At 42.0% G+C, this 12,229-nt stretch overlaps 1 protein-coding gene across 1 annotated transcript; it reads right to left on the bottom strand.

Moving 5' to 3' along the window:
- Window positions 1-536: 536 nt before the first annotated feature.
- Window positions 537-11,715, bottom strand: fzd4 (frizzled class receptor 4). The gene is made up of 6 exons (XM_040009133.1): window positions 10,796-11,715; window positions 6,264-6,401; window positions 5,744-6,130; window positions 5,197-5,342; window positions 4,313-4,560; window positions 537-4,154 (listed from the first exon to the last, which is right to left on the bottom strand). Exons 1-6 carry the CDS (start codon window positions 11,057-11,059, stop codon window positions 3,736-3,738), a joined length of 1,602 nt encoding a protein of 533 aa, XP_039865067.1. The 5' UTR covers window positions 11,060-11,715; the 3' UTR covers window positions 537-3,735.
- Between the last annotated feature and the right edge of the window lie 514 nt (window positions 11,716-12,229).

Genomic DNA, 12,229 nt, shown 5'->3' with positions numbered 1-12,229 from the left:
GTGCAAGGATGTTACACTGCATGGGCCAAAAGCAAAACAGTAAAGCAGTTATCCATGGGTTCACTCATTCACACTACTTTTAAGTGGCCTTTATGAGTCATGGATTGTCTGTTTGTTTATACAAAACTACAATTTTATATGATAACAATCTTACATTTTAAATGTCTTACCATTACAATAGTATGCTCACTAACTGCACTCTATGACCAAACTCTACTCTTCTGTACATAATACTTACTTTTTTTAAGTTAATTTATTCACAACAGACAGGAAAGCATTTTTCAGTCACCTCAAATATAAAATTCTGCTTTGGCTATTCGAGTGATGACGATTTGAAAATAGGAAATATTTACCGTTTTACTTCTTTTGGAATATTTGTCTGTAATTTGAGTATCTTTGTGTTCAGGTAAAGGTTTACCTTTAAGCTTTAAAGAAACTGGAGGGCAATTTTCATTTTTTCTCCCGATGTGCAACGAAAAATGTCGCTACAATGAAATCAACACTCATCAAAGTCAGAGGCACACATATAACCCCGCCAGCATGTCAGAAAACAATTTTTTTTATTCTTCTGATACAAAACTGTTTTAAATAACAAACACATTTTAAAATTTGTTGTCATTTTTTTTTACAAGGATAAATTAGCAATTTCATTATAAAACATTGACGATACTGACTTTTCTACACAGGGGTCAGTCCAGACCTTAAAGGCTGCGATCAGTGCTGGTGAACTGACTTCGGCAGTCATTCATATTGGGGTTTCTGGCAAACATTTAACAAATCGGTATAATCAGTGGTTCTCAATCTTTATTAAGCTTGACACATACGCACTGGGTTTCAAGGCACATTCTGTGATTGTTTGGAAATGTTACCTGAAGCTCAGTGTGGTCATAGGGTAGACCGCCAAAACATTCGCAGGGAAACTACATTAGCTCAGAGGGGAGGTGGTCAGAGGTTAATTTAATTCACTTTGAGTGAATGTAATGTTTGTTTGACTTTGGAAATGTAATAAATGTGCCAGGCTACGCTGGTTTAAGAAACACTTTCTTGAGGGGGTTCTAGGTTTCACCACAACCATTAAAAGTTGTCTCAATGTTAAAAAATGGCTCATATTTAACATATTTTGGGGCAATTGAATCCCCACAATGATTTTCTGTCCAATTCTAAACATTAAGCCAAAAACAGGGGTACGTGTGAGGCACTACAGTTACAGAGGACACACAGGAAGACAAAGCTCCAGGTCTTATATATTTCAACTGTTTGAAACAGACATTTCCTTATTCTTCTCAAATATGGAAGGCAAAATGTGACAGATATCACATATACTACAGATATAAAGGCTTGCAGAACTGCAAGAATGTTGCTGGGAAGATTGTCATGCAAATATACGAGACACAGGAGAAAATATCAGAATTTGGTAAATACAGCTCCAATCCAATTTGAGAGACAATAACTTGTTTTAGTCATCCATGAAAATGTGAAATACAATGAGCAATAATCTCTCCCTATGAGGGTTTGATTGTCTGGGAAATTAGCCTTATAAAAAACACAGTCTAGGCAGAGAGAGCGAGAGAGAGACATGATGTGACATTTATAGAGAAAGAAAATATACACACCAACAGACCAGAAAAGAAAAGCACACAAAAGAAGATGTTTGATTCCTGATACTGACCAAAATATAGTCATAAGTGAGCTGATGAACAAGATTTGTGGACTGAGAACCACGAGTACACTTTTATGTACAAAGGTTTTGGACAGTTTAGATGTTCAGATGAAGAGTAATGTCAAAATATCATGTCAGGCATTTACTGGTCCTACATTCAATCTGCAGCAGCACAACGAGAATCAGGAAGGACTCTCATCAGTGGCTAAAAGAATTGCTCTAACCTCCACATATCTGTGCCATTCAGGGATAATGTGATTAAACAGGAGGAATAAAAAAATTAAAATCCATCTAAGGACTCAGGTATGACACGTATCTTCATGCAGCATGTACTGGGCGTAACTATACTTATGACAACTGGTGCTGTTTTAGCCCACAAATATGCCCCTTTGGGGCCCATGTGGGGTCACTGCGGACCCGTAGAACCCACAAAGAGGTCAGTGCAGGTTTTTTGTAGGTACACCAACTATAGCTTGCCCACAAAAAAAACACATGGGGATTCAAAAGGGCAAATCTGCTATGGGCCCAATATAAGCTAGCCATCATGGGCTACACCTGGGTTATTTTCTGGTCAGCCATCACTGGGATACCCACAGAATTCCCTTTTTTGGGACCCAAAGGGGCAAATGTCCTATTGGCCCCACATGGGCTTACTTACATTTACCTCACATTGGGGGGGGGGGGGGTGTTTGTGGGCCACAGCGCGTAAAACTGCTGTGGGCCCTGCGTGGGCACACCCACATGGGGCCCGTGGAATAACCGTGGCTGCTCTGCCCACACAGTTTACCCACAGCTACAGTCCACAATTCACCCACTGTGGGTCCACACCTAATACAGACCGCTTGTCTTCACTTTACTTTTATTGCCAAACATTTTGACAGTGATATCTGTGTGAGCACATGCATGTCTCTGTGAAGGCCCTTTGCTGTTGCGTAATGTGTATTATGGCAAGTGATTGTCTAATAACCTCAAATTCTCTAACCGTTACCCTGCCATAGAGACAATATTTGGGTAAGAACAGAGGGAATAATTTAATTTCCTGAATTTCATGGCGACTTAAGAGCATATACGGATTTCCAGGAAAACTATACACATCACTGGAAGTTAACCGAGCTCCTCGTAGAAAAGCACAAATTCCTTCATTTCCCAGGACATCTTAGCAATTACAAATTTATGGGGCAATAAAAGTCACAGCTGGTATTACCAGGATTCATTGTGGTGTGGTGACTACCTCAAAATGTTTTTTTTCTTTGCACCTACATCTGACCAAACTCTCCCCATCAATGAGGCTGTGCATATAAATGTGTTGTATAATGATTCACTTTCAGTCTTACCAATGCTTTCCCAACCCTTCACATATTATATCTCTATAGTGCATAAAACAGCTTAGAGCTGGTTTCCCAAAAAATTCTGAGAATAAAATTAACTGTTCTCTTGAACTGAAAAAAGCATAGTTCCCCAAAAAAGCAGAAAAATATAACCAAACTGTGGCTATAAGGCAGTGTATCAGATTCTCAGTACACTTTGTCTGATACGCTCAATGTGGAGGGGGTTTTAAAGGTATCGGGTGCTTCTTGGAAACTTCAGCCCACACCTATATGATACCTGCTCCAGTGTAAAATTTTAAACTTGAAGGAGGCCTTCTGCTGAGGCTCTGGAGAAAAGAGAGACAGAGAGGTAGACGTGGTGCTGTACAGCTTATTGGTGTCCGGTCTGCATGATGATGCTTTAGTTCTGCCTTTTCCATCTCTCTTTTTCCTTAATTTGTTTTGCTTTCTCCAGCTCTCTGAGCAAAAGAAGTCTATCAAGGTAGAGAGGCTATTGTTGCTACTAATGTATGACTCTCATCTTGTCTCCTTCATAGAGGCACATGGTCAAGGACTGTCTTTACTTTGATGATGCAATTACATCCAGAGGCTGTTTTGGTGATATTCCTGCAACGTTCCTGTGCCACATTTGCAATCTCCGTCTCATCTATTGATTATCTGACCTCCTTCATTCGTCAGAGTGAGTTTCTGTACATGAGAGAGAAACAAGCAGAACTCCATTCCTGTCCATTCTCTCCTTCTTTCTCCTCAGACCACCGTCTCATTGCCTTTCCCTGGTTTGATCCAGCTCTCGCCCGGTGCCCTCTTGCCACCTCGGCTCGCTCTGCTGTCCCTGAGCAGGCGCGCAGAGCAGCGCTGCCAGGTGTGGAGGGTTTTTGCTGACCAGATCCACATGCCCGACGTGATGCCCACAAGCAGTGACATGAAGATTCGAAGCATCTCTGATGCCACATATGAGTCCTGGGTGCTGGCCCTGAACTCCCCCCAGTTAGAGAGTTGGTAAAGATAACAGCCAATAACGGTGGATGCTGGAACGGTGTAAAGAACAGAAAACACTCCAATCTTCACCATTAAACGCTCCAGCTTGTCTGTTTTGGCACCGTCCTTCTGCAGATTGGAGCGAATCTTGAAAAGAGCCACAAGGCCAGCACAGATGAACAGAGTGCCTGAGGAGGAGGGAGGAGGACATGTGAGGACCACCAGATTGAAAACTGTAATGAGAAACTGAGTATGTTAAAGAAACGCTGAGGAAGAAGAACAAAGTAGAAAATAAGGAAACCCAATATAAGCAGATGAATGAATACCAATATTATGCTTTAATTACCTATAAGCAGGTACGTGGCCAGTGGTGCAACCACAAAGCCTGTGAGTGCTTCCTGCTGCTGGTTGCCAACATAGCAGAGCCCAGTCAAGTCATCTGCATCCACCAGTCTCATGATGAGGATGACAATGGTTTTAACTGCTGGAATGGCCCATGCAGCTATGTGGAAGTAGGAGCTGTGCATTTCTATAGCCTCATGGCCCCACTTTAGTCCTGCAGCCAAGAACCAGGTGAGGGTCAGGATCACCCACCTGGAAGAGAGAACAGACAAAGGAGCGATATAAGCAACACATTTTCCTCATGGGTACACTTATCAGATTACCTTTTTCTTTTTATAGTGAATAGAAATCATCTGTTTCTAGAAACTAAGATACTTAGAAAAAACCATAGGCTCCTGATTACTGTTGGAACGACACATAATTTTTCGTTTATGTAACTTTTTCATAACCAATCAGATGGACATGGCCAGTCCTCAATTATAATTAAGTTATCCTGACACCGGCTAGCCATGAGTTGCATAATACAGGGTTATGATCATATTTTAGGAGAGAGTGAAGTCATTGGTCTCTTGCTTTTCCAAATAGGGAAGAGTGTAGGCAAACAGGAAAGCAGGGCCCAAGCAAAAAGGAAGAAAAACAGCTGTAACAGCAGTGTTTCCAGTGCAGGACAGATTTAAGAAGTGTCACTTTTACCTTTGCATGTGTCGGAAATGAACCCAAATGGTACATGGGTTATGAGACAGGGCAGTAAGACTTTAAGGAAAACAGGATGCAAGTCTCATATTCCAATTGTTCTAGCAAAAGGCATTCCCAGCTGCTGATGACAATGATTAAACTGGGGAAAAGAGATGAAGGATTTATAAAAACTCAGTGTTTATTTGCACTAACCAGAGAGAGGACGCCATGCCAAAGAAATAAAGGAGGAGGAAGACTATGGAACAGCCGGTGCTCTTTAATCCTTCTTGTACCAGAATTGGCACTGCTGCAGCATCCAGATCGCAGGAAACACGTTCCCTCCCAAGAGTCAGTCGTACCTGTTAAATGACATAGAACAGAAAGGGAAAAGAGGTGAGGCTGAATTAATCCCAGAATAAAGTAAAAAGAGAACGAATCGTCTTTCTTTCTAAATGCAGAGAGGCAGAGCTGGAGATTACTGAATTATCTCAACGCAGTAATGAATCAAAAAGGGCTTTTAGTATTTAATCACTGATGTAACATTTTGAAAACTCAAAAACAAACTGTACTCTTGTTGGATTATGTTCAACTGCTGGCCCTGGTACTCTACAACATTTTTATAAAATATAAAAAATAAACAATATGCAAAAACTGGTCCATAAGGTGCTCATCTGATTATTTTTGATGAAATAGCTTTATTGATTTGCTCACAACAAGTGAAATTAAATAGATCAAAATTATTACTAAACCTCCTGCTTACCAGGTAGGCTACGCTGTACAGGTTACAGCACATGGAGAGAAAGATGATGGGCCTTTCTGGGTAGGAGAAACGCTGAGAATCCAAGAGAAAGGTCAGGACTGTCAGAGTGGTTGAGAGGAAGCACAGCACAGCCCACACTGCCATCCACGCATCCGTGAACACTTTGGCCCCTCGCCTGTAGAGCCCGCTGTCGTAGCCGCACTGCAGCGTACAGCTTTCAGTCTGTTTAAGCCAAGTATATTGGTCAGGTGCAGATCCCAGGGCGTGACACTCCTCTTGGTGGGGAGGATGGCGGACGGGCTGGTATGGAGGGTCTTCATCCCCTGGACCCTCCATACACATGTGGTTGTGGTCGTTTTGAGGTGGGAAGAGGCTGCAATTGAGCTCCTGGGCAGAAAACATAATGGGTAATGTCAGTAATGGATTTAAACGTTTCTTGGTTTTCCACATTGCTAAACTATATCCTGAACTCGTATTTTTTTAAGACATGCATGATGTCTTTGATGATGATACGACTCACCTCAGGCCATATGAAGCCAAACTCGTGGAGCACGGGGAGGCATTTTTTCTTGACCGACAGACACATGCTGCCACATGGACCAATAGGGATGGGAACCTTGTCTGTGCACATTGGCACATAAACTGAGCACAAGAAGAACTGTTGGAAAGTGGAGATAAAGAAATACATGTTTAACATTTGATCCTTTGTGAATGTAATCAAGTTTGCAGTCACTCTCTGCTCCATGATTTTAAATATCATCACAAAATGCATAGTTTGCCAAACTTGATAGAACTTTTGATAGAAAAAGCAATGTCACACGGACAATATATTAGTCTAATACTAATATACTGGCACATATGCGCTTCTCTTTGGGGAGATTGTTCACAATACTCTCATCGATGTCTGCAGTTGTGTTAGGGAACCACAGCCAAGTAGGTGCAGGATCAAGTTGTGTCTAATTTGTCAAACACATTGCCGGAAGTTCAGGAACAATGGCCACTCATCATTTTCCTGTTCAGCATAACTCAAACATAAGGTATGGGCAGAAAAATGAAGGACAACCAACATAAAGCTTCTTACTTAAGGTGTTGGTCCATTACATGGCTGTCAGAAGTGCTTCAATAAGCCTTGGCACTGATTCTACAAGTGGAGGCATGGAAACTACTCTTCTAAAGGATTTTCACTCATTGGCTGTTTTTAATGATGCTAATGATGCAGTGTCTAAAACATCTGTCCAGAATCTCCACAGATGTTCACCTGGGTTGGCACCAAGTGACTCTAAACCCCCAGTATATTATTCAAATCATTTTCACTCTAATCAAATTATTCAGATACCCTTTCTTCACTTGAAAAGGCCAATACTATCAAGATAGAAGTGTTTCATCATAATATAAAGGGGATCCCTCGGAACAACTCTGAGTTGGAGTGACCCTTCCCTCCAAGGCCTCTTCAGAAGCAGGACAAAAGCTAATGCTCCACACCCAACAACAGTTAATAATTTATAAAATGAATACAAGTTGAACTGTAGTGAAATAAGAGCCAGCATGATATCATCTGTAAATGCTTGTTTATTTTCAACCACAATAATCATTATCATTCAACTTGGCCCTTTTATGGTCCAGCTCAAGTGGGCCTCTTTGGGGTCCGCCCGACAGTTCGAGAACCACGGCTCAAAAGGGGACAAGTGGACGCTAATGATGCCAGCAGCACTCCTCCCATAGAATTCTCAAAGCAGTGAACTCTAGAGGGCTTTTTCATCCTCTGTGAAGTATAAGGAATATATATGAATATGTATATATGAATATCAGAAGTTTTTGCCCATTAAAAACTGGCACTAGTATTGGCCCCAAACCACACTAGCAGGCTCCAATTCCAATTCATCTAGAGCAGGGGTGTCAAACTCAAATACACAGTGGGCCAAAATTCAAAACCGAAACAAAGTCGCGGGCTAACGTTAATATTTATTGAAATAGATTTATTCCTCCAGATATAAGAATGAATCTTTTCTTATGGACTCAAACACGTTTTGCTGAAAAACTGAATATGGAACAAGCAAAGCTTAATACTAAACAATATATATATTAGCTGTATAATACCAGTAGGCCAGCTCTAATAGTAATTTGTATGGCTTCGCCAAATTTGGCCCGCAGGCCAGAGTTTGACACCTATGATCTAGAGAAAGTGAAAGCAACAGTATACTTAAGCCAGTTTCAATTAAACACTGAAATTGCAATAGGAGAGCAACAGTTATCCAATCTTATGTCATAATTTTTAAGACTTTGATCCACTTCAATCAAACTGTGAAACACAAGGTAAATTGTGTAATTTGTGTGGTGTATTTTAGAGGAGTGAAAACAGTGCTGTGGCCCTGCAGGCTTTCTGTATATTACAACTGGATTACAGCTGCTAACTGTACAGTACTCCCACATGTGGCTCCTCCAGCTACTTGCATATACGTCTCGCTATCCTGCTGCTTTTTCTGCTCCGACTTTCATTACATTGCATCACCTCTTCTATTAGTGGCTCTCTATTTTCACCTCTAATAAGGAATGCCACATCTTGAGTCAAGACAGAGAGAGTCAACACTAACCTGCTCCAAGGTTACGCATACAAATCCGTACCATCAAAAACAATCTGTGGTGATTACAGCAGCGAGGGCATGTGCCGTGTAATGCTGCATGATCCCCCTGATCTAAGCCTGAGTTTTATTCTGTCCCATGGCAATAGTTTTGAAATAGATATCTAAGTCAGTGTTATAAAGATAGTGAACAGTCTGGAGTCACATTTGACTGTGTGCAGACATTCTAGCAGCAGTGAGGGAAGAAGTACTCTGGGGTTACAGAGGGTAGCAATTTTAAGTGATTTCATGCATTTATAGTGAAATCTGTTTGAAGCCAGAGTGTAAAATTGTACCAGGCTCATGATATGAAAACACACAGAAGCAGAAAGTGCATTTCACTCAGCTACCATGAGATAACGGAAACAAGCTCTAGGCACTTGGAGTGGTTAAAAAAAATGTGCTGGAGTAAAAGGTTTGATGCTGTTTTTCCATTTGAAAAATATCAAAATATGTATTGGGCCACAGCAGGAACTACATGTTACAGAACTGCAGCCTTGATCCAGTTATAAACAAATCGCAGCTTGAAATTGGCCCTTGAACGGAGCCCAAATGAAACATGAATCCAACAAGGGTGTCAAGGTTGGGAAATAAATAATCAGGGAAATGTTATACAACTCTTAGTGTCTGTGAGAATTTACTGGCGGGGAAAAGTTAAAATTGTTGCCTCTGTGCACTGAAGCATGTTTGAGATATAAACAAATGTAATATACATTGAATGATTGAGCTACTGTTCTGCTACATATCTACAAGCAGACAGTGTTGACTTGTCTTCTGATAATGAATCAGCGACTCGTTACCACGGCAATATCAATATCACTAATCCGAGTCTAAGAAAACGTCCTTTAAACTCTCAGCTTATTACACTGTTCCCTGCTCAGCATCTGGGTTGTCATGTAGTTTCACTGGTCTGGCCCAAAGTGGCCTTTATGTGGCCAACAATGTAAAATGAGTTTGACATCCCTGTTATAGAGTTTCTCACCAAAAACAGAGAATGTCTGTTCCTGAAATTTATTGAAGACCCGCCATCCTGAATAATTGTGACTTGATAAAATGCAGGTAACCCAAATGTTGTAATATTGTCTTGGTTTGACTAAAGCATTCAAAGAAGTTCATGAGACATACAACACATGTTATACTTCAAATAATTCTCACGGTGAGCTCTGCATACTCAAGCGGTGACAGTAACCTCACATATTCTGGGTGTTTTCCCTGACTGTTGGTAACCTGAGTCCTGTCACTTCACTGTGAAAAGCTACTCTGGTTACTACTCAGGAAGCCTCCCATTAGAGCAAATGTTAAATGATACGGTTCCTCTTTCTCCTTTCTCCCTCTTTAGCATCTGTGTGTGTGTGTGTGTGTGAGAGAGAAACTGGGTTGTCAGCTAAACTCACTGGACAATTTACAACTGGAGGAGGACAGTTTGGCTTCATACTGCAGTTGCTTCTTGTTCTGTGTGGTTGTCTAGTACACACTGTATGCTTCTTAAGCAGTGTATTAATTTAACATGCCAAAATATTTTTTTACCCCTATTTCCCAACAGCTGCACACAGTAATAAGTCACTCTAACGCTGTAATAAAATCACATGCCACTCCAGACAGGGCAGTGGACTTAAAATAAGGACCGAGGGAGGAAAAAAGCACTTGGAAAGGTGTGGGCTTGATTTCATGTCAGTGTACGGGGATGTCTAGACGATCTGGACATGCTTGCATGCCTTTGAAACTGGGCGTCTCTAAATAAAAGGAATAAAAGCAAATTATAGAAAAATGTAAACACCACTTGTCCACACTGAAACTTGCCATCTCTAAAAGAAATATCTGATGTGCCACCAGCTGCTCCAATAATTGAAAATGAAATGACACATAATTGGTCCAATCTTTTTCTTTTTTCCTTACATGGTGCAGGAGTCAAACAAGCAGCATTTGTTTTATGACACTGAGGGCATCATTGTTAACAAGACAGTGCAGTATATAGCACTAAAGACTCAGCTGTTGCTGTGAGGGGCATGAACTCAGAATGTCAACAGACAGAGGGGGCATTTTCAATGAATTTAGCATGACAGCCTGGCACAACAGGAAAGGAAGGAAGGCGCGGAGCCCCCCACTCCCGCCCGATCCTCTTGACTTCGTGGGAATCAACCCATGTTATGGCCCTCATTATCACCGGGGCCATCAGTCTGATCAGTTCGCGGTGCTGCAGCTCTGTCATGCGCTTTGAGACAAACACACTGCTTTCTCTCTTTGACGCACGCAAATAAATATAGCAGAGATTCCAGACTGAGCCATGCTTTTTTTAGACCAGGCTTGTTCCTAAATTTGTGCACGTTAATGGTGTATTATTATCATCATTATTATTATTATATTTGCATGCTGGTTATTCTACTTTGTTGTGGTGGCTTGACATCAGTCGCTACGATTCGCATGGGTCCACTACCTTGAGTTGACTTGAGCAGCCGTACTGAATGAGCGGCGTGAACGTGGTCAGTTGCAGCTCTGCGTCCGACTGCAGAACGTTGCCGACCAGGTTGGGCATCTTGGTGACGTTGTAACCGAGACCCTGGCACATGCTGATCCGGATCGGGTCGCAGGTCATCTCCTCCACCTCATCGCCAAAAGCCCTGACCAAGCAGAGCGGAGCGACCAATCCGGATAAGAGAAGCACTGCTGACCCCGTGAGCGACACCATCATCCCGGGCATGGTCACCCTGATATTGAGCGGCTGCCCCTCTGTAAATGTTGCCACAGTTATTATCTCGTCAAACACAGTCGGGTTAAGTCGCCCTGGAACCTAGAGCGGCGTTTGTAGTCCAGCTGGAGCGGAGTGCGTGTTCGTCCGTGCGCTCTGGGAGCTACACAATCCCACTCTGAGCCATTCAATAGATTCAAATATCCTGAACGCAGCAGTGGATCATTGCGATATCAAAAGCGCGTGTTTTCAATTAAAATAACGTGCGCACTTGCAGTTTGAGAAACAAACAAACAAAACTGCATCTTGATAAATCCTCAAGTCCTTCTTATGACGTCTCCCGTCAGTAACTCCGTGTGGGAAAGCGCAGCGGACCGACAAAACATACAGCGGGACTGATTTTATGCCTACTGCTTCCAAGCGTCCAGCATTAAACTTTATTGTGTCTGTGAAGGGAGACTATTTTCCTCGTCCAGAGAAAAGCCGACCAATCCAAGCACGGGAGTTGGGTTTCCCTGACCAACCCCTGGCCAGGTGGGCGGGATCCAAGAGAAAAATAGAAGAGCGAGCTTCATCCACTCCCCTTTATACTCTCTACCCCCTCTCGCTCTTTCCTTTCCTTCAGCATTTTGCCTTCTCCCGACTCATTTCCTTTTTCATGCTTTTCTTTTCTTTTCTCATTCTTCTCACTGTGTTTCCTCTCCGTTCCCCCTAAAAAGAAAATGAGAAGCATTCCCCAGCTAATTCTGACAATATCCAGAACGTGTATTTTGACCGGCTGATGTGGTCTACATATAATTTTATTGGCTGTATTTTTAGAAAATATGCATCTGAAAAGTAGATTTAGTGTGTGTGTGTGTGTGTGTGTGTGTGTGTGTGTTTATATTTAAAGTCCTTAATTGTCTTTTAAGGGCATCTGGCGCGCCACCACAGGTTCCACTCCCCTTCTCTAAAGGCTTGTCAGCTCTAAGTGCTCATGACATTGTAATTGAAAATAGGGCCTTAAGTGATGCTAAAGCATTGGAAATCTGTTTTGCATTGCAGTGAATGCACATACTGGACAGGTTTTGTTTGCAAGTGGCACCCAGGGATAAGGTTTCTTTTTCTTTTTTTTTTTACAGCATGATACTAGCGGTGAAGAGTGTTGCTTTGGATTTTCTGTGTTGTTAAGTGGCCTTGGGT

The sequence above is a fragment of the Simochromis diagramma genome, unplaced genomic scaffold (assembly GCF_900408965.1).
Source record: "Simochromis diagramma unplaced genomic scaffold, fSimDia1.1 OVJJ01000344.1, whole genome shotgun sequence".
In the NCBI taxonomy this organism is placed as follows: Eukaryota; Metazoa; Chordata; class Actinopteri; order Cichliformes; family Cichlidae; genus Simochromis; species Simochromis diagramma.
This window is presented reverse-complemented; position numbering and strand designations above follow the sequence as displayed.

Coding starts and splice junctions, on each gene's coding strand:
- fzd4 (XM_040009133.1), bottom strand. CDS start 11,059: ATGCCCGGGATGATGGTGTCGCTCACGGGGTCAGCAGTGCTTCTCTTA. Junction 6,131..6,263: donor TTGGCTTCATATGGCCTGAG/GTGAGTCGTATC, acceptor TTTTCTGCCCAG/GAGCTCAATTGCAGCCTCTT. Junction 4,155..4,312: donor GGCCACGTACCTGCTTATAG/GTAATTAAAGCA, acceptor CCTCCTCCTCAG/GCACTCTGTTCATCTGTGCT.